Source organism: Lotus japonicus, chromosome 1 (assembly GCF_012489685.1).
Source record: "Lotus japonicus ecotype B-129 chromosome 1, LjGifu_v1.2".
Lineage (NCBI taxonomy): Eukaryota > Viridiplantae > Streptophyta > Magnoliopsida > Fabales > Fabaceae > Lotus > Lotus japonicus.
The window spans coordinates 112,179,549-112,198,595 of record NC_080041.1 but is presented as its reverse complement, the minus strand read 5'-3'; the positions used below and the strand labels follow the sequence as shown (position 1 = coordinate 112,198,595).

General features: G+C 38.5%; 1 protein-coding gene and 1 long non-coding RNA gene across 5 annotated transcripts; one reads left to right on the top strand and one right to left on the bottom strand.

Moving 5' to 3' along the window:
- Nucleotides 1-85: 85 nt before the first annotated feature.
- LOC130729308 (uncharacterized) lies at nucleotides 86-3,291 on the bottom strand. 2 transcript variants are annotated; one of them, XR_009015962.1, is made up of 5 exons: nucleotides 2,215-3,291; nucleotides 1,878-1,938; nucleotides 894-994; nucleotides 250-312; nucleotides 86-164 (listed from the first exon to the last, which is right to left on the bottom strand). It is a non-coding gene; the product is annotated as an uncharacterized LOC130729308 (long non-coding RNA). The 2 variants fall into 2 exon arrangements; XR_009015961.1 differs by having other exon boundaries at nucleotides 1,878-3,291.
- On the top strand, nucleotides 2,994-12,144 carry LOC130729306 (protein MAINTENANCE OF MERISTEMS-like). Of its 3 annotated transcripts, none has more exons than XM_057581015.1 (6): nucleotides 2,994-3,134; nucleotides 6,591-6,667; nucleotides 8,061-8,128; nucleotides 9,421-10,419; nucleotides 10,504-11,264; nucleotides 11,359-12,144. In XM_057581015.1, exons 4-6 carry the CDS (start codon nucleotides 10,389-10,391, stop codon nucleotides 11,542-11,544), a joined length of 978 nt encoding a protein of 325 aa, XP_057436998.1. In that variant the 5' UTR covers nucleotides 2,994-3,134; nucleotides 6,591-6,667; nucleotides 8,061-8,128; nucleotides 9,421-10,388; the 3' UTR covers nucleotides 11,545-12,144. The 3 variants fall into 3 exon arrangements, with proteins under 3 accessions (XP_057436998.1, XP_057436999.1, XP_057437000.1); XM_057581016.1 differs by having other exon boundaries at nucleotides 8,061-8,675; XM_057581017.1 differs by lacking the exon at nucleotides 2,994-3,134 and adding an exon at nucleotides 4,829-6,110.
- Nucleotides 12,145-19,047: the final 6,903 nt, after the last annotated feature.

Here is a 19,047-nt window from a genome sequence, read left to right as displayed (position 1 = left end):
GGCTCAGTTCATGCATACACTCATATTTCACAAGAAAAAGAAGTACAGACAATAAAGAGTAAACAAAATACCTCAGCTCTAGAATCTATGCCTGCAAGCCTCTGCTTGATGTCTCTTGCTATTGAAAAGAAAACCTCCTCCACATTCACGTTTGTTTTTGCACTCTGCATTTGTTTTTTAATTAATATGAATATAAAAGAAATCACATATGAATTAATGAAACTTATTTTCAAGCATATTGCTACTCACAGTCTCAAAGAACTTGATACCATACTCATCTGCAAGAGCTTGGCCTTTGGAAGAAGGTACAGCCTAAAAAAGGAACCCCTTTAGTTTGTATAAATGGAGAATAACAACACAACGATAGCAGAAACCATGCAAAGAGATTGCTTGATCTCATATCAGTAAACAAATGTGGCGAACAGAGATGTAATTATAAAATGTAAACATAAAAGGACCCTGAGATGCACCTACCCTCTTACTTTCATCCATATCAGCCTTGTTTCCCGCAACTATCTTGTTAGACTAAAGTAATGTGTCCTCTTTCTATAAAAGTATAAAACCGGCCCATGTGTATGTTAGATTTGAGTTACGATACTGAAAGATTTAAATCATCATTCCTTCCAAATTGCAACTTCCGTCCAAAGGAATTATTATATATGAAATTATTTCTCAAAATTTAATTTACTTCCAATGCTTATAAAAGCTAATTTTATTTCAAGGCACATTATAAATTAATCAAGTATAACACTTCAATTAACTTCTACAGGAATGCATGTGAACATATGATCATATAAGCCTATTAATTACCCATTTCCCAGTATATGAGATCAAGTTTTGACAGCTGTAAATTTTGAATTCGTGAGTAAGTTTGCTCAAGATTAAACGCATACCAGTCGTAATAGTTTGAAATCGCTCATGACCAGCAGTGTCCCAGATTTGTAACTTAATGCGCTTGCCATCAAGTTCAATGGTTCTTATCTTGAAATCAATTCTGCAATACATGATTAATAGCATGATTTTACTTTCATCACAAAAAGACAAGTTCTGGTTTTGGACAAATGCACACTCACATATGCACATAGAGACTAAGCAATAGCATACAGACAATCTGGTACCCCAACAATGAGAAAATGTCCATACTAAAGACGAAATTTACTTGGCAGTGCTAATCCAAATGAGTTACAACATTAATTGCTAGTTTGTTTTATGGTTTCAGTTGAAAAAAGTAAGTTGTGGAGGCACTAAAGAATGAGATTTATCAATGAAATTAACATTTATTCTTAGCCAATTCATTAGAATCATCTGCATAATCAAAACAAACATATAAATCCAACAGAAGGGTAAACAGAAAAACAGCTGTTTGTAACAACACAACACCATAGCATTTGAGCAAAACTTTCTGAAGGAATGAAAGTTCATTATTATCTTTAAATCCAAAGGAAGAAAGGGTAAAGAGGGACACCATACAACCCATCCAACTAATAAGGCCTTTAAGTCATGAATACATTGAGCAATTTTACTCATAAGGAAGCATGATCTCTTTCTATGTACTATCAGTATTGACATTTCATGAAGATGATGAGCCATTTAATTTACATTTACAATGAAGATCAACCACTCCAACCAGAGGCATAACAGAGCAAGGATAAGTTCATAAAACGAAAACCCAAACAAAATACAAACTATTATAAAGCAAGTAAGCAACTAAAGAACAAAATCATAACCAAAACAGAAATCTTGCAGACCTGGTGGAGAATGGTTCTTCCATGGAGTGAAGATAAGAACAATTTAGCTTTGTTAGGGAAAGAAAAGCAATACTAAATCATGATAATTAACATTTTAGACATGAAAAACCAGAGATGTCAATGCAGTACCTGCTAAACTAACATTTGTCAATGAATAGAACCCACAAAGAAGATGACTGTTCTTTTTCTCCTGGAAATAAAATGAGAAAGAAAGGAATAGATAACACAGTTGAGAGATGGGAAGAAACACCAAACAATGGCAGTATTTATAGAGATTTGAAAAGGAGAAATCCATAACAATTGGTACTCTAAATGAATAGTAAGAATGAGTGTGTGTTTGGAAAACTTCTGCAGATCCACGTTTGGCCCTGATCCACGTTTGCAGAAGCAAAAAATAGTTGCTTTTGGATTTCTGGATCCACGTTTGGGATTTGAAACCAAACACACACTGAATTGAAAAACAGACCTGCTTCACCAGGATTGTACTCAACTAACGTGATCCAACATCAGGGAAAGCATCAGATGACGAAATCTACCACGTTTTTGGCTTCTGATTCTGCTCCTCTCCTGACCACAAACAGTGAAAACTTCCACCATCTCCTTGCTCTGAACTTCAATCTGTCCTCTCTTCTCCACCTAATCCTAACCTAACCCAATCTACAGTACACGAAAGCTTCTTCCTTCTCCTTCCACCAGCTTCGTCCTTCTCTTTGGTCTGACCCTGAGAAGACCTGACCCTGAGAAGGCCTGCAGGGATGACGATTACCCACGAAATCAAACCATGGACACACTCCTCTCCTTCCTCACATACTCCCTCCATCAACGCGCGTTCTGTGACGTCAGCGAAGCTAGAGTATAATACATATGAAAAAAGTCTCACAGATTAAAGAGTGAAAATGGAGAGAGAGTCAAATGGACGGCCGAGATTGGAAGTTCTCTTAGGAATAGTGATTTCTTGAGTCTCGTAGTAGATAGATTCTAGAAAGAGAGAGAGAGCGAGAAATGAAACAGAGGGTGAGGGTTTGTTCGCGGCGGAGCAACGGTGACTTTCCGGTGGTGCTCTAGTCTGGGTGTCGCGAGAGACAAAGAAGGAGGGTTCTGATTCGCAACGGCAGAAACGATGGCTTACCGGTGGTTCTCCGTGGCGGGTGGGTCTGATTCTTTGTTTTCTGGTTAATTCACCGATTTCACAACATCTCCCCCTTTCTTCTTCTGTCTGACTCGTTTCCTTTACTCATCGTACAGCATGAATGAATGGGGCCATTTACGGGAGGGAAGAACTGTGTCTGTGTGAATTGCGATTGTGACACAGTGATCAGGGGAGAAGAGAGAGGAAGCGAGAGAGAAAGAACGATGAATTTTCTTTCGGTGGTTTGGGTATTGCAGGTTCTTTTTTGTTCTCATTCTTTCATTCGTTTCAATTTTGGGAATCAAGGTTCAATTATTGGAAGAACTGTGTCTGTCTGTCTGTGCGTTATTGAACTATATTCTCTGGATCTGTTTTAAATCAATTCCTCATCCCCATATTTGAATTTCTAAAAGAAACACTATTTATGAACCATCAGTTAGTTGATTTGAATGAACAGAGTATAGGCATCAGTTGTATAGACCATAAAACATTTTTCTGCTTCATGATTTCACTATTCTTTGGATATGTTTTAAATCAATTCATCATCCAAATATTTGAAAATGGTTACTAAAATTATTATGACTACTGCAGTTCAAACATAGATTAGTTTATGGTTGTAGATTTGTTATGCTGAAGACGTTTCCGGGTATTATTATTGGTGACACACTGAAGTTGCAATTCCTTGCTAAATTCTGTAATTCTATAATATAATTGAACTGTTATTTGGATCTGTTTGAAATCAATTCCTCATCCCCATTTTGAATTTGTAAACTGTTATATTTTTTTATGTACAAAGTAAGTAATTTAACTATTCTTTGGAGTTTTAAATAAATTCTTCATCCCCATATTAGAAAGAGGTATACAAGCATTAAGGTTAAGGACACTCTCACTAGTCACTGCCATATATGTATGAACCCCCAACTCTTCGTTTTGGATCTGCATGTTTAACCTTATCTAGAGTAGTATTTGCAAATAACTTATTTTTTCTTCTTAGTGTGCTCAATCAATTAATTGCCTTGCCGTTAAAAATAATCTTGTCTTAATTTTTTTATGAATTAAATTCTATTACAGGTTATATGTTCCACATATTTTTTTTCTCTGCTTTAAATCAAATCCTCAATCTTTTGATCTCATACTTCTTTGCGTTTGTTTTTTCTGTTCTTTCACTCTTGTACCAAAAGTATACTCCCAAAGTGATATCAAATATCAATGACGCGGGGGAGGGATAGCTGGGGTATTATCGATGACTTTGAAATTGCAAAGTGGTACACAAACACAATAGAAAAAAACTGTTTTTCCCTTTTCTTTTTGGATTTAATTAAATTCTGTTAAAGGTTGTTGAAAACAAGATTTGTAAGACAATTTAACAATTCTTTTGATCAGTTTTAAATCAACATTTTCTTCTCTCAAAAAAAAAATCAACATTTTCTATAGAGTAGTATTTCCAAATAATTTGTTTTTTTTTGCTCTCATGTACTATCAATTAATTAATTAATTAATTACAGTAAAAAATAATTTAACTATTCTTTAGAAGCATTAGGTAGACAAAGATAAAGTTCGAAAAAAAAGAGGTACACAAACATAATTTTTTTTACCTTTCTTTTGGATTTAATTAAACTAGTTTTGAAAATAGTTTTCAAAAGCAATTTATTTGCTTGTTTTCTTACAGTTCAAAATATACACAAACATAATAGAAAAAAAATTAAATAATGAAAAGTATTGGAGGGGAAAAAAGAGGGGTAGGGTATGAGGGGTTAGAGTAGGGCCTCGGGCCTAGGAGGGACCAAGGTTTATAAGTTAGGGTTAGATAGGGGAGGGGGTTGGAGAGTATGGGTGGAGGGAGACACGCGTATCGGTGGGAGGGTAAGGATCAGAGGGAGGGTAGAGGTTTAAAACATTTATTTGATTATTAACAGGTTTTGTTTTTGGGTTAAAAAAACAATGTAAAGGTCAAGCGTTAAGTTTCAAAATAAACAAATTAATGTAACAATTTTTCCCAATTAACCCTAGGAAACACATCGGTAGGCAGTCTCTGCTGAATTTACATTAGCAACTTCTATTGCCGTTTGAAATTTACGGCAACTCATATCATTCAAATAACATAACATTATATAAGTCCAAATTTGCTTATAAAAAAATATAAGTCCAAATAATTCTTCCAGCAAGAAAAGAAAATCTAAATCATTTCTAAATAAAACAAAACAAATAAAAGAACCACAAATTTATACTTGTACAAGAAACATAACATTACACAGCATAAGCGTGCTAGCTCCCTCCTCCTCTTGGAATCGTGTAATCTGCTCTTGGGCCCCCAAGCCCCGGCTTGGTTAGTAATATTATCAGGCTTATTGACCAAAAAAATGTACACAGGATCGAGAACACAGAGAAGATTTATACTTGTACAATAGCAGCAAGATTTTATTAGGCATAATTTTTTTATGCTTGTACAACACTAGCAAGACTTTGGTTGGTTGGTAATCTTGATTAGTCATAAAAAATAGTGATTGATTTCATAAGCATACAATTTGGTTTGACAAAAAAAAAAAGCATACAATTTGGTTTGATTAGCTCTTGATTAGGCATAAAAAATAATACAGACCATAACGTGCCCATTGATTGATTTCAATTAAAAGTTTGTTGATGGTTAGGGAAAAATGTGCTCTGAAGGGTTAAGAAGTGCATAAAAAGAAAAAAGGAGACAGATGAATCATACACAGAGTAACAAAATGATCTGAAGAGTTAGATGTATGAGAATAGCTAATAGAAATTGACATAGGAAGAAGACCAAAATGATCACACACAGTACCCCCTTCCAATCTGGGTGACATTTTCCACATGAGAACTTTTAATCTAGTTCCTAGCACACTCATGCAACAATCTTGACGCAACATGAACACAACAGGTTTAAGCTCACTCAGGCATGAAAGTAGAAATTACAAAATCAAGAATCTTATCACACAAGTACATCAAATCCACAAGACTGAGTAAAAGGAATCATCATTTGTGGTAATTGATAGGAAATCAAACACAGAAAAACAATGCACCCTGACCCACCCGCAGCAAGAACCTTGATTCCGCCGAGTAAAGGAAGAAGAAGAAAATTGAAGGAAAGAAAGAATCAGGTATGGTTTCGATTTCGGTAATCCAATCCAATATAGAAGAAGAAAATACCAAAATGCAGTAATAAATCAAAGAATCAGACCGACAGACCCACCCGCCACGGAGAACCACCGGTAAGCCATCGTTGCACCAAACTCTCTCTCTCTCTTCAAGTCCTCTTCCTTCCATTTCTCACTCGCTTCTCCTTCTTCTTTCTCTCTGAATTCAATTCCCTGCACCCTCTCTGTTTTCGAATAGAATGAAAAAACAAAAGGGGAGGATATCTAATCTATTTATAACAATTTTTCTGACCGTTAAACCCATTTGCATTTTTGTTTTAATTTCTTATGTTGCTCATTGGCAACAGAACATCACAAGCAAACCAAATTTGTAGTAGTGTGTGTCTTTCTAATTTGTATTTTTCCAAGGGTTAACTTCTAACCCACGTCATTTACTTTTACAATTTTACTTTCCGCATCAATTCTAATCTCTCAGCTGTAAAAAATCACCCAATTACATACATACATACATACATAATTATGTTATGTATTCACAAATGTGTTTAATTACACTTATATTGCTTGTTGAATCTGGATGTGCCTGGCAATGTGCAGCGTATCTTGGACGAGTCAACTAAGAAGCAAGTAAAGATGCGGTCAAAGGAAGCTGAACTCAAGCTCAAGTCACGCAAGTAAGAAGCTGTTATAGGAGTCTCTCCTTATTATGACTCATAGTCTTTTATTATTCTCTAAGCACTATGAAAATCTTGCCTTCAGCTTGCTATCATCTTACACTCTCTTCATCTCTTTTTCCTTGTTAATTTGTTATTGCTTGCATCAATGTGAAAATGCACATGATATATCTGTTACGAATTATTAATATATTTGTTAGTTGGTAACTAGTGGAAACGCTCTCAGAGTATTGCACTCGCCTATTCAAATTTTAGAAGTATGCCATAAACCTCAAATATGATAACTTTCAAGCAATTACTAGGGAAATAATACTGAAGCTTAGCTTTGAATGAAGTTTTCACTTTTCATACATTTTACTGTTTTCTATTTCTTTTAGGATTCTGTCACATGTATTTGATTATTTAATAAGGACCATATGTAGTAGACTATTTGTATTTGGGTTTGTAGATTCTTATTGACTGAGAAGAGTTATGGATTTTGTTAGCAGACCCTCATCACAAAGATATATTCTAGGAAAAATAAGGGTGAGAGGATTCTGTTATCAATAGCCCAACAGTTGATAGATGTCCTAGACTCCTTGCAGTTAGTTGGAGCATCTAACTGAACTAGTTGTTGGGCCGCAAGAGAATAAACCGGAGGATCATCACATTGGGCTTACATGAGCACACCAAAGTGGATTGGACACCACATCTTTCACCCAAAACCTTAAGGCAATGGGTGTATGGGTCCTCTCACTTATAAAGTGCTCATCTCTCCTCTAACCATCCAATGTGGGACTTCTTTACTCACACTTGACATCCCAACACTAGTTAGTGGCGGGAGCTCTATCAGAATTAGGATGAAGGATGGAGTGGCAGAATGTATAACTGCTGCCAGCTCATCACCAACAATCTTAACTGAATAACTGCATACAACGCAAACCCACTCTAATGTTAATTACACACATGTAAGTTTCCAACAGTTACAATCTTTTTGATTCAGAGTTCAGACCCAAGGATAGGAGTAACAGTATTAATTTCCATTGTCCTTACTGCTTTCCTTCCCTTCTGGTATAGTTCTGTTAATTTTCTACTATGTAATGTAATGTAATGCAATATACAGTGTCAACAACATGCGGTTATCTCTTTATTTTTTTAAAAGGTAAATGAACTATTGATGATGTTCTGCTCAGCTATTTGACCTACAAATTTCTTGGTTTAGAATATATTCTATTTTTAGTGTTAAACTCTTGATTATCTTGTCTGTAAATTTCCTTAGCTAAATAGGTTGCTCAGGTTTCATAGAACTCAATGATTTTGTTTCTTATATTACTTTCCCTGTTGTGATGGTATATGATGTATGAAACTCTATCTCTTCTCCAAATTGACCATCTAATTATATTCTCTTTACCAGAGCCATTGTCTTAGAGCCGGGTAACCCATCTATGAAGAGCCAGATAAAGGCATTAGCTGCTGTGGAGGGTAATTCTTCTTTTGCTTCTATTTTTTATGAAATCTTCAAATTGCTATTCTATTACGTAGTTGAGATTTGATTCGAGCAGAGAAACTTGGAAAAACTTTCTTGATGGTGTTGGGCATGGTTATCTTCTTATCACATCACTGCTGTAATTTGTTCTGCCAAAGCTTTCTAGTTTTATGCATTTAGTTAAATGGTGTTTCAGTTAAACTTTATAACTAAATAGCTTCATACCTCCCTTGTGGGATTTGGGTTTAACACCCCACCCATTAGGCCCCACGCCCCACCTGAAGGGGCGAAATTACCAAAAAACCAGTTAATTAATAACGGTAAATGATTACCCGACACTATAACAGGTAATCACTTACCGATCGTGTTTAAAACCTATAAACTCGACAGTTTGGGTTTTGAAACCCATTATTTCAAAACCCAAATTTCCCTCCCCAAATCACACCCTCTTCAATCTCTCTGAAAGCACTTCAATCTCCCTCAAAGGTCGGTTCTAATCATCATCAAAGCTCCCTCAAAGACCCATTCCATTACATTCAAAAGGTAAGTTTTGATTTCAATGATTCTCACATTTCAAGTTTGAATTAGGTCAATGGTTGAACACTAGGGTAGTGCATTTGTGATTAGAGGTAGGTTTTGTTGCCTGAAATTCCATGAAATGAGTATGGGCACGAGTGGGGTGCATTTGGGTCTGCTTCTGGGTTCACTGTAATATCGGAAAATCAATTTCCGATATGATAATGGAAAATGATTTTCCGATATGATAATGGAAAATGAATTTCCGATATGACAGTGCAGACTTCCAAAATTTATTTCCAATATTTAACCATGGCATGTATTTAACTTCCAAGATTACTTTGCTGATTTGTTGAGAATTGGAAAAGATCAAGATAGATTTGAGTTTCATATTCTTCATGTGTTGTTATTAGGAAAGTTGTTTCTTGTTTTTGTTTGCTTGTGATGATGGTGCTTTGGTAGTGGATTAGTTCTTAAATTGACCTTAACACAGCTAGAAATTGTTAATCACATTCACATGCAATGTTGTTATTTTGGTACTTCAAAATAACTACAGGTTTTAGAGTCTTGATATAGAAATGACGGTTGAGTTAGAACTTACAAGTTGTCCTTTTTGTTAATTCTCTATATTTTCCTTTTGATATCGTTAGTTGCTAAATGATTGGTTGGAAATTTCCGGATTAAGTAGAAAGATGACTCAAATGATATGCTCATATGTGGAAATGCGTTACTTATTATGACAAGTATTATTAAATTTGTTTGTTTTGCACAGATAGCGAGAATGAAGGGCGGGAGGAAGAGGTTACGACATGCGTCTACTAGTGAGGATCCAGCGGATCGACACGAGCGCTTGCATGCTTCTACCAGGCGCGGCGACCATATTGCATCCTCTCAGGCGGTAGAGGCTTCAGCACTGTCTCTAGCTCCGTCAGCTACTCCGGCCGGGGCTCCGTCTGCTTCTCAGGATGCGGCTGAGCTGGATCCTACTCCGATGTCTCCGATGGCTGAGTTACCTCGTCAGGAGACATCTGGCGAGTCTTCTTCTTCTGAGCCTAGTGGCGAGGAGTCTTATTCCGAGGCTAGTGGTGAGGCTAGTGGTGAGGAGGAGGAGCCTCTTATTCTCCAGGAGGAGATTGATGCTGCTGATGTCGTGCCAGAGGATGTGGCTCAGGGCGGTGTGGATGACCTCATCCAGAGGGTGGCACCGTTTCCCGGGGGGCCTGAGGATCTGTCGCTTCTTGCGCATTATCCCGACCACAAGGCTCCCTGGACGTGGCAGGCACTTCTACGCACAGACCCACGGTACGATGACTGTCGGACACTGAGGGTGGCCACTGTTGGGGGGAAGGTATGGAACCTCCCCTGTGATAGCGATTCAGAGGCCCATACACATGTGCGACAGCTGCTGCAGCAGACGGGTTTGTATCACCTGCCTTGGTGCGGGTTACCGGAGACAGACCCACCTCTCATACTGGCCCTTGTTGAGAGATGGCATGAGGAGACGAGTAGCTTCCACATGCCGTTCGGGGAGATGACTATCACCCTGGACGACGTGTCGGCTCTTCTCCATCTTCCCACGGGGCTCTTCTCCATCTTCCCACGGGGTCGAGGTTCTACACTTCGGGCAGGGGGGAGCGAGATGAGTGTGCAGCGCTCTGCCCCCAGCTCCTGGGAGGATCTGTTGCTGATTATCTTGTTGAGTTTGAGGCGGCGGGTGGCCAGAATATCCGGTTCCTTACTATGAAGGCCATGTATACGTCTGCCTTGGATGGTATGTCTTAATCATTACTTTATTAAGTTGTATTTATTTTTAGCATATTATTAATAACTGTTAACTTAATTCATTTCATTGTAGAGCACCGCTTTGAGGATGCTGCTAGGATCTGGCTGGTGAACCAGCTTGGTGCCACCTTCTTTGCCAGCAAAAGTGGGGGTTACCACACTACTGTCTACTGGATCAGGATGCTGGAGGACCTCGGTCGCGTGTCGGAGTGCGCGTGGGGTGCGATTGCGCTGGCATCGTTGTACAAGCAGCTTAGTCGTGCGTCCCGCAGGAAGACGGCCCAGATCGGAGGGTTCACCTCCCTCTTGCTGTCATGGGCGTATGAGTACATATCCAGCAGCGTCATTATCAGGACGGAGGTACCCGGCTACACACAGGACCAGCCTAGGGCGCAGCGGTGGTCCACGTCCCGGATCGCGCATTCCGGACTCGATGAGAGACGAGTCATGCTGGATGAGCTTACATTGGATGATATCACATGGACCCCATTTGAGGACCATCGGGCTGTTCGACCGCGGGATCCCAGGGCCCTCTATTCCGGCTACATCAGGACACCTTACGGCCGGTCTGTGAGCCGACATCTACCGGAGAGGGTTATGCGCCAGTTTGGCTACATCCAGGACATGCCTCGACACCCCTCTGAGATCCAGACGACGGGGTCCCTTGCCAAGACCGCAGATGCTGCCTATGCTGAGTTTGAGCCGCACCTCCGCCCTCAGGGGATCCCTACTACATATCCGGGAGAGGCGGTGGAGGGTTACATGAGGTGGTATAGTAGAGTGTCCCATGTGTTCATCATCCCTGAGGATAGGAGGGAGGAGCTTAGTGTCGTGGTAAGTTTGGATTCTAAACTTGTATATTATTTTTATCCATTCAATTGTGAGTTTTGTTAATGACATTTTTTTTTTGTATATTATTTTTATGCAGTCTGCTATACGTAGGGGTGTGGAGTTGTTGGAGCAGTCACTGGAGGTGCCAGGTGCTCTTGCTCTAGGGACACAGCCCCGAATCCTCACTGAGAGGGCACTCGAACTCTTTCGACGGAGTTCCTTAGTTGCTAACACACAATCAAGTATTGAATCAACCACTCAGCCTGAGAGGAATACGTCTTAGATAACAATGAATCATGCTCAGCATCCGATGACGAATCGTGGGTTTATGGTTTGGTCTTAGCAGCTTCCTCTTGGCCCTAACATGAAGTTCCAGAACCCTATGAAACCTAACTACCCTGCCTCCATACTCGAACGAAGTAATTGGGATGGGAAGAAGATTACACGCAAGGACCCAAGGAAAATGAAAAAGCCAAATCGAAGCACCTTCTTCAATAGCAGCATTAGTTACCATGTAGGGGAGGAGGAGAAGGGTGGGGAAGGAGGGGGAAGTGGTGAGGAGGCCATGTAGGATAAGTGATTTGTTATGTAGGATGTTGACGACTAGGATAAAATATGGAAATGTAAGCACTAAATAGTGACTAAGAGCATGTTGTTCATCTCCAAAATCAATTCAACTCCTACGAAAGCTACTAGGAAAAGTTTCTCCAACATTCAATTCTCCTTTCAACGTGAAAAATCATCAGGTATCCAAATACATGCACTGAACGCAACCTCCCTTACCATACATGTGATCAAATCTTCCCTTAAGTACTAAATATTTTATGTGCCCTCGAACCTTTAATTATCTATTAAACTATAAGAGCATGTTGATTCACATTCACATCTTCTAGAACCAATTCTGCTTCTACAAAACGAGTAGCTTCTCCCATAACCAGTTCTCTTTTCAATGTGAAAATTCATCGTGTATAATCTCTCAATTCTGATGTGGTAAACCCCAAATCTAAGATATATATGCAAGGTGAGTATGCATCCGGTATGAACTTACTTACCATATAAGATTTTGAAGACAGCAAGGTACATGTGATCAAAGCTTCCCTTACTGCAAAATTTATGTATCATCAAACCTTTTGATGATATATAAAACTCAGAAGCTGAAACAAATATGAAAACGTCTGAAATTATTGTTGTTACTCATCTATACAGATCTGAAACTTATATTGTTGTAGTACTTGTTGCTGGTGTCCAAATCGGCTTCAAAATGGGCAATTCCAAGGTGCTTTTGATGCTTTTATTTCTCACATTGATCGCGAGAAGTCATTCAACTCCATTCATTCTTATACAAGGTGAGTGCTATTTGATTTCTTTTCCCTCATTTTTTTCAAACCAAATTGAAAAAAAAAATGAGGGAGAAGAAATCAAATAGCACCCACCTTGTATAAGAATGAATGGAGTTGGATGAGTGCTAGCGATCAATGCAAGAAAGAAAAGCATCAGAAGGCACCTTGGAGTTACCCATTTTCAAACCAATTCAGACACCAGCAACAAGAACTACAATCGCAGAAGTTCCAGGTGTGTTTAGACTAGTAACCACAATAATTTTAGATGTTTTCATATTTTTTCAACTTTTGAGTTTTATATATCATCAAAAGGTTTGATGGCACATAAAATTTTCAGTAAGGGAAGCTTTCATCACATGTACCTTGTTGTCTTCAAACTCTTATATGGTAAGTAAGTTCATATTAGATGCATACTCACATGGCATATCTACATCAACATTAGAAGGTTATACACGACGAATTTTCACGTTGAAAAGATAATTGATTATGGGAGAAGCTACTCCTTTTGTAGGAACAGAGTTCGTCTGGAAGATGTGAATGTGAATGAACATCCTCTTAGTAATTAAGGGAAGATTTGATCACATGTATACTAAGGAAGTTTAAGTTCAGTGCATGTATTTGGATACATGATTAATTTTCCCTTTGAAAGGAGAATTAATCCTAGGAGAAGCTAATCCTAGTAGCTTTCTTGTAGCTGAATTGATTATGAACATGAATCAACATCCTCTTAGTCACATACTCACATAACAAGGAAAGCGAACATAGTAGCATGATATCTAGAATATTAAGCATGTTTCTGACTATTCAAGTCATGCAGCCAATTCCAACGCCTAACACGAAGTTCAAAAACAAAATGAGTATATTATGGTTGTGGTTCAAACAAAATGAGTATATCATTAAGGTGAATTAAATTCATTTGGAAAAGTAGAAATGAACCATGAAATATAGTTTATATTTTAGAAAAGAAGAAGAAAAGGCTCAAAGGTGAACCCATTATCAAACAAGTCACAGTGAGGAATCTATGAGCAAAAAGGAAAAGAATTGAAACAACAAGGGAGAAAAAATAATATATCACCCACCATGTAGGAAAATAAATGGAATTGAATGAGCGATCTAGATGAATGAATGAAAGAAAAGCAGCATAACCACTTTGGAGCTACCCATTTTAAAATTTAGACACCAGAAACAACTACAACAACAATATGAGTAACAAGGATAGAAGTTGTTTCATATGTGTTTAAGACAAGAACAAAAATAGTAGACGAGTTTTCATTTTTTTTGGATGTGTTTCGGCTTGAGTTTTATGTATAGATCATCAAAAGGTTCGATGGTACGTATAATACATAGTAAGGAAGCTTTTATCACATTTACCTGATTGTTTTCAACAAACATAAAATCTCTAGCTTATATGGTAAGTTTAGATTTGGAGTTTATTATATCATCATAGGAAGTTATGTTTAATGCATGTACCTGGATACACGGTAAAATTTGGACTGAGGATTAATTCTGGGATAAGCTACTACTAGTAGTTCTTGTGGGGGCTTGTCGAAACCAAGGTCGCGAAGAGAATAAGCTGCGAAGGTAGTAGAATTAGAGAGAACGAGCGGAGGCAGCGTTGGAATTGAAAAACGAGAAGGTGATGGTGACGGTGCAAGGTTGAAAGAGGTAGAGGAAGTTAAATCTGGAACGCGAAAAGGCGGCGACGACGCGATCTGGAAAGAGAAGGACAATGGTGGTGGTGTGATGGATCTGGAATGGTGAATATGAGTGGCGTCTTGAAAGAGAAAAGTGGCGGCACGACTGAGGGGGTACAAGAGCAGTGGTGGTGTCGTGATCTAAGGATGAAAGAGGGATAATGGTAGTGGCAAGGTCTCAGGGAAGGGGAGGAAATAGTTGTGGCGCAGCCGAGGCCATGGAAGGAGGCAGCGGCGGTGCGAGTTTGGAGTGGAGGATGAGTGGTGTTTAGGGATTTGGGAGATGAAGGAGAAATCTGATAAATTATTAGGGTCGGCTCCTCCTCTTTTCCCAATTCTGAGTCATAAACGTAGCTTAAATAGGACTAGGGTTTCTCAAGGTCGAATTTACTATTTTGCCCTCATCTTGGTCAAAATTACCATTATGCCCTGCCTTTCCCTTCTCATCCGGCCGCGCACGCACCCTTTAGAAGCTCCTAGCTTCTTCCTTTCTTGGGCCCTAATGTCAGCCCTTCTTTCTATGCTTTTTTTTTGTTTGTTTTTCCATTGGGCCTTTTCTTCTTTTTCAGTTGCATTTTTTGTAATTTTTTGGGGATTTTTAATAATAAAGAGAAAAAATTTTAAAAATTGAATAAAACCAAAATTTAAACAAAATGCCGCATAATATTAGATGTTGACAGAAGCTCCATTTGCTTGACCTTTTGAAGAAAAAGGTAAATCAAATTTGAAAAAGAACTTAAATTCAATTCGAGACAAAAACTTAAGGTGGGCTACATGTCCATTTTAAGTTTTGGCTCTCTGTTTTAATACAATAATGCTTCTTATTATGCTAGGAAAATACAAATTATTTCCTAAAAGCAACAGATAAGCACCAACGGTAAGATCACATAAAGAACTTTCACCTACTTAGTAACAAATTAGTCACCTCAGCATTTCTTATGCATTGTAAGGACACAAACAAAATGGACAATTTGAAAGTTGTTTATGTGAGTTAATTGACAATTGATTATTTCCATTAAATTGATATTATGATAATTAATGTTGGAAATGAGCATTTTATGTACTTGACAGATTTCAATTAAGATTAATTTATAATGTTGGCAATTCGATATGTCAGTTATATATATATATATATATATATATATATATATATATATATCTCTCTCTCGAAGGGTGGGTATAATTGAGCATAACCAAGTTTCATACCTGTGAAGTAAGGGTGTCCAGCATGAACCGGACCGAACCGGACCCGATCAAACCGAGTCACTTTTTGCCATTTCGGTCCGGTCGGGCTGGTTCACGGGTCCAGCGGGTGACATGAACCGGTTTTTATTGGTTTGGTTCGGTCGGTTCCGGTTTGGGCTTGAGCCCGACCGAACCGACCGGAGTAACTTTAATAAAAAAAAAACGGCCCAATCAACCCAGGCCCACCCTCAACCCTAGGTTTATAAACCTCATTTCATCAAACCCTAGTATTCACCCAGCAGCCGTCACACATTCTTCTCTTCTTCCCCACCAGAGCCACCACCACCGCCTCTTCCCCACCGCTGCCTCTTCCCCACCACGAGCCACCACCACCGCAAGCCACCACCACCGCCTCTTCCCCACCGCGAGCCACCACCACCCTTTTCCCCACCGCGAGCCACCATACACACAGCCTCCATCCACCATTCTTTTCCTCTTTGATCATCGTCTTCCAGCACGCCAAACCATCACCTCCTTCTCTGAGAAAATCTACTCCATCAGAGGCTTCTGTGCATGTTCAGAAAATCGCGTCCTCTGTGCCTCCATCTATCAGGAAATTTGTGAAAGTTTTTTTTTTTTTTCTGTTGAGATTTCACAGATCTGAATATATTTTGTAATGTATCTACTTGGATCTAAAATATTGTTAGTTCTGAATTCTGATGAATCTCTGTGCCTCCTTCTCTCTTCTCATCGTATTTTTTTTCCTGGATCTACTATTCAATAAAACCGCCCGCGGTAACCGACTGATTTTAAACCCGAACCGTAGTAACCCGCTGCTCGGCGACGGTCGGTGGCGGCTTGAGGGTTTGGTGTATTTTCACCCGACCTAAACCGGCAATTTGGCCCGAACCCGCCTGTAACCGACCGTTGGACACCCCTACTGTGAAGTTGCAGAATTTGAACCCCCACTAATTTTTTTGAGTAAGGTAAATGTAAGTGTTTTTTGAGCTCGACAATATTCTCTGCCTTAAATTAAAGCATCATCTCTCATACTAAATTTATTATTCATCGGGAAAAATAGGTATATATTGAGGAAAACCACAGGGACACAACAAGGGGGTTGGTTGGATTGTGTCTATGAAATTCGATCGTGATTGACTAGATCCTTCATGGTGTTCGACTGGTACCTTAAGGTGAATGTATCATCTAGAAGTGCAGTACAAACGGTAGAGGTAGTTTAGAGGGTAGCGAGCAGTGTACACACATGATTTTATCCTGGTTCATCCAAAGTCAGATGGCTACGTCCAGTCCTTGAAAACTACCAAGCTTTTCACTATCAAGTATAAATGACTTCTCCTCACAAGTATTCTCAGGACTTCTCCTTACAAGTATTCTTTTATCATGCATCTTCAGGCACAACCAAGTATTCTTTTCTCATGCCTCTCCAGGAACAATCAAGTATTTTTTTCCCATGCCTTTCTAGGCATAACCAAGTATTTTTTTTGACATTCCTCTTCAGGCACTTACAAGTATTCTTTTTCCATGCCTCTTAAGCACAAGGAATTACAAATTCGCATATGAATTTTAGTTCATTCAGACTTGAGAGATGTTTACAAATTCAACAAGGAAAGATTGGCCTCTACTTTTATAGGATAAAGCTGATGAAATAGAAGTGCTCTCAATCCTTTACCACCATGACTACTAATTGGCAGGGTATACGTTGTAGACTTATGATCAAGATTACTCATCACTTTTCTCTTTGAGGCTTAGAACTTGTATCTTTTTCATTTAATCCTTTTTATTTTCTCTTTACTCTTGCTCTTCTAAGCACGGGCATAGATGATGTATTGAATTCAGTTCAACCCTGCTTCTCTTTTTCTTCTCATGTTGCTCTTTCTCTTGAGGTTTTCTAAATACATAAACTTGTGTGAATGGAACCTCTGCTTCAAAGAGCCACTTCTTCTTGTTACATGCTTCATATGTTGATGAACTGTTTTAGCATGTGTGAACTCATGTAGATGATACACTTCATGATTCATTGAGTAAGCTCCCCCTCAATTTGTGCATGATATTTCTTTCATTTATTTCTCTTCATCTTATTTTCTTCACCCTACTTCAGATTTGATCTATCTCATGTTCTCTCAATCTCAATTTCTTCTACTGATCATCAGTTTTTTTTTTTTTATCTCACCTTCTCTTTTCTCTTTGCTCTATTGCTTCTTACATTTTTCATCTCTTTTTTTTTTTCATTCTTTTCTCTATCTCCCTCTCTATCACACTCTCATCAGCTTCAACCGTCACTCTTCAGTTTCTTCTTCTTATTTCATTTATAGTTAGTCTTGAACATATGACTGTTGCACGATGCTTGATTCACTGAGTAGGTTGCAGTGGACGTTAGAGAGTAAAAAAAAGACGTTCTTACTACAAGTACTATGATGGCAGTTGTTGATTTGTGTCAGATGGATGAAGACTTGGTAGAGTATGGGTAAGGTTTCCAACATGTGTTTATTGTCCAAGATAGTTGTGAGTTGTACTTTGTTGCTTCTTTTCAGCCGAGAGTGTTTAGACTTGTGTTGACCTTAGAGAGCTTCTTAACCGCTGGAGTTAAATGCCAGATATGACTTTTCCCCTTTTGGCATATAGGCACGCTTCATAGCTTTCTGATGACTTTATAGGTTTGTGCTTTTGATTCGAAATGTTGTACTTTTATCAGGTTGGGTAGGTCACATGTGAGTGCAGTTTAGTCCTTTGCTTCAATTTCTTCAGTGGACGGTCCAACTATCATTTGCTTAGTTCACTCTACATAACTGCGGTTTACCTTGTGATAGAATCTCTTTGATGTGTTCAGGTCAGACGATAGTATTCTTTGATCATTATAACTGGAAGACGATGATGCATCTGGACAATCCAAACTATAAGCAAAGGCATCTTGGACTAGAGCGATCAAACTATGGTAGTGTGGACGATGCCAGATGATAACACTTGATGAATTAGCCTTGTGTACTTCAATTGGCTTTTCTTCGGGTTTTGACATTTCTTGCTTTGCAATGGTCATTCTCATTCTTCATGAAAATCTTTAGTTAAAGCTTTATCGTTTTGTCATAATTAAAACAAATCTTCTTCTTCAGAAAGAACTCATTTGAGATTGTAAAAAAAACCCTCCATTTAGCTAGTTCATAATTAATTTTAATTTTAATAATATTTAAAATAGGAAATGGAAAGATTGTGATTGAATGACTGTGTAAAACTTTTTACACTGTCAGTGCATAGAAATTTATCTCTATTAATAATGTGGACTATTGGCTCAAGTATTCTTTCTCTCCATTTCCTCATTTGGGGCCGTGGGGAAAGAATGTTTTTTTGTTACATCGAAAAGATAAATTGCACCCGCCAGGGATCGATCCTGGGACCTCCCCCTACCCAACTCATATGTCCCTAGCTCCTATCACTTGAGCTATCCTACGAGGACATGGGGAAATATTTTAATTCCTGATATCTCTAACAATATTCATGCAAGAATAATATCATCAGCCGAAACAACAAAGCAGTGTAATTCAGGTACCAACC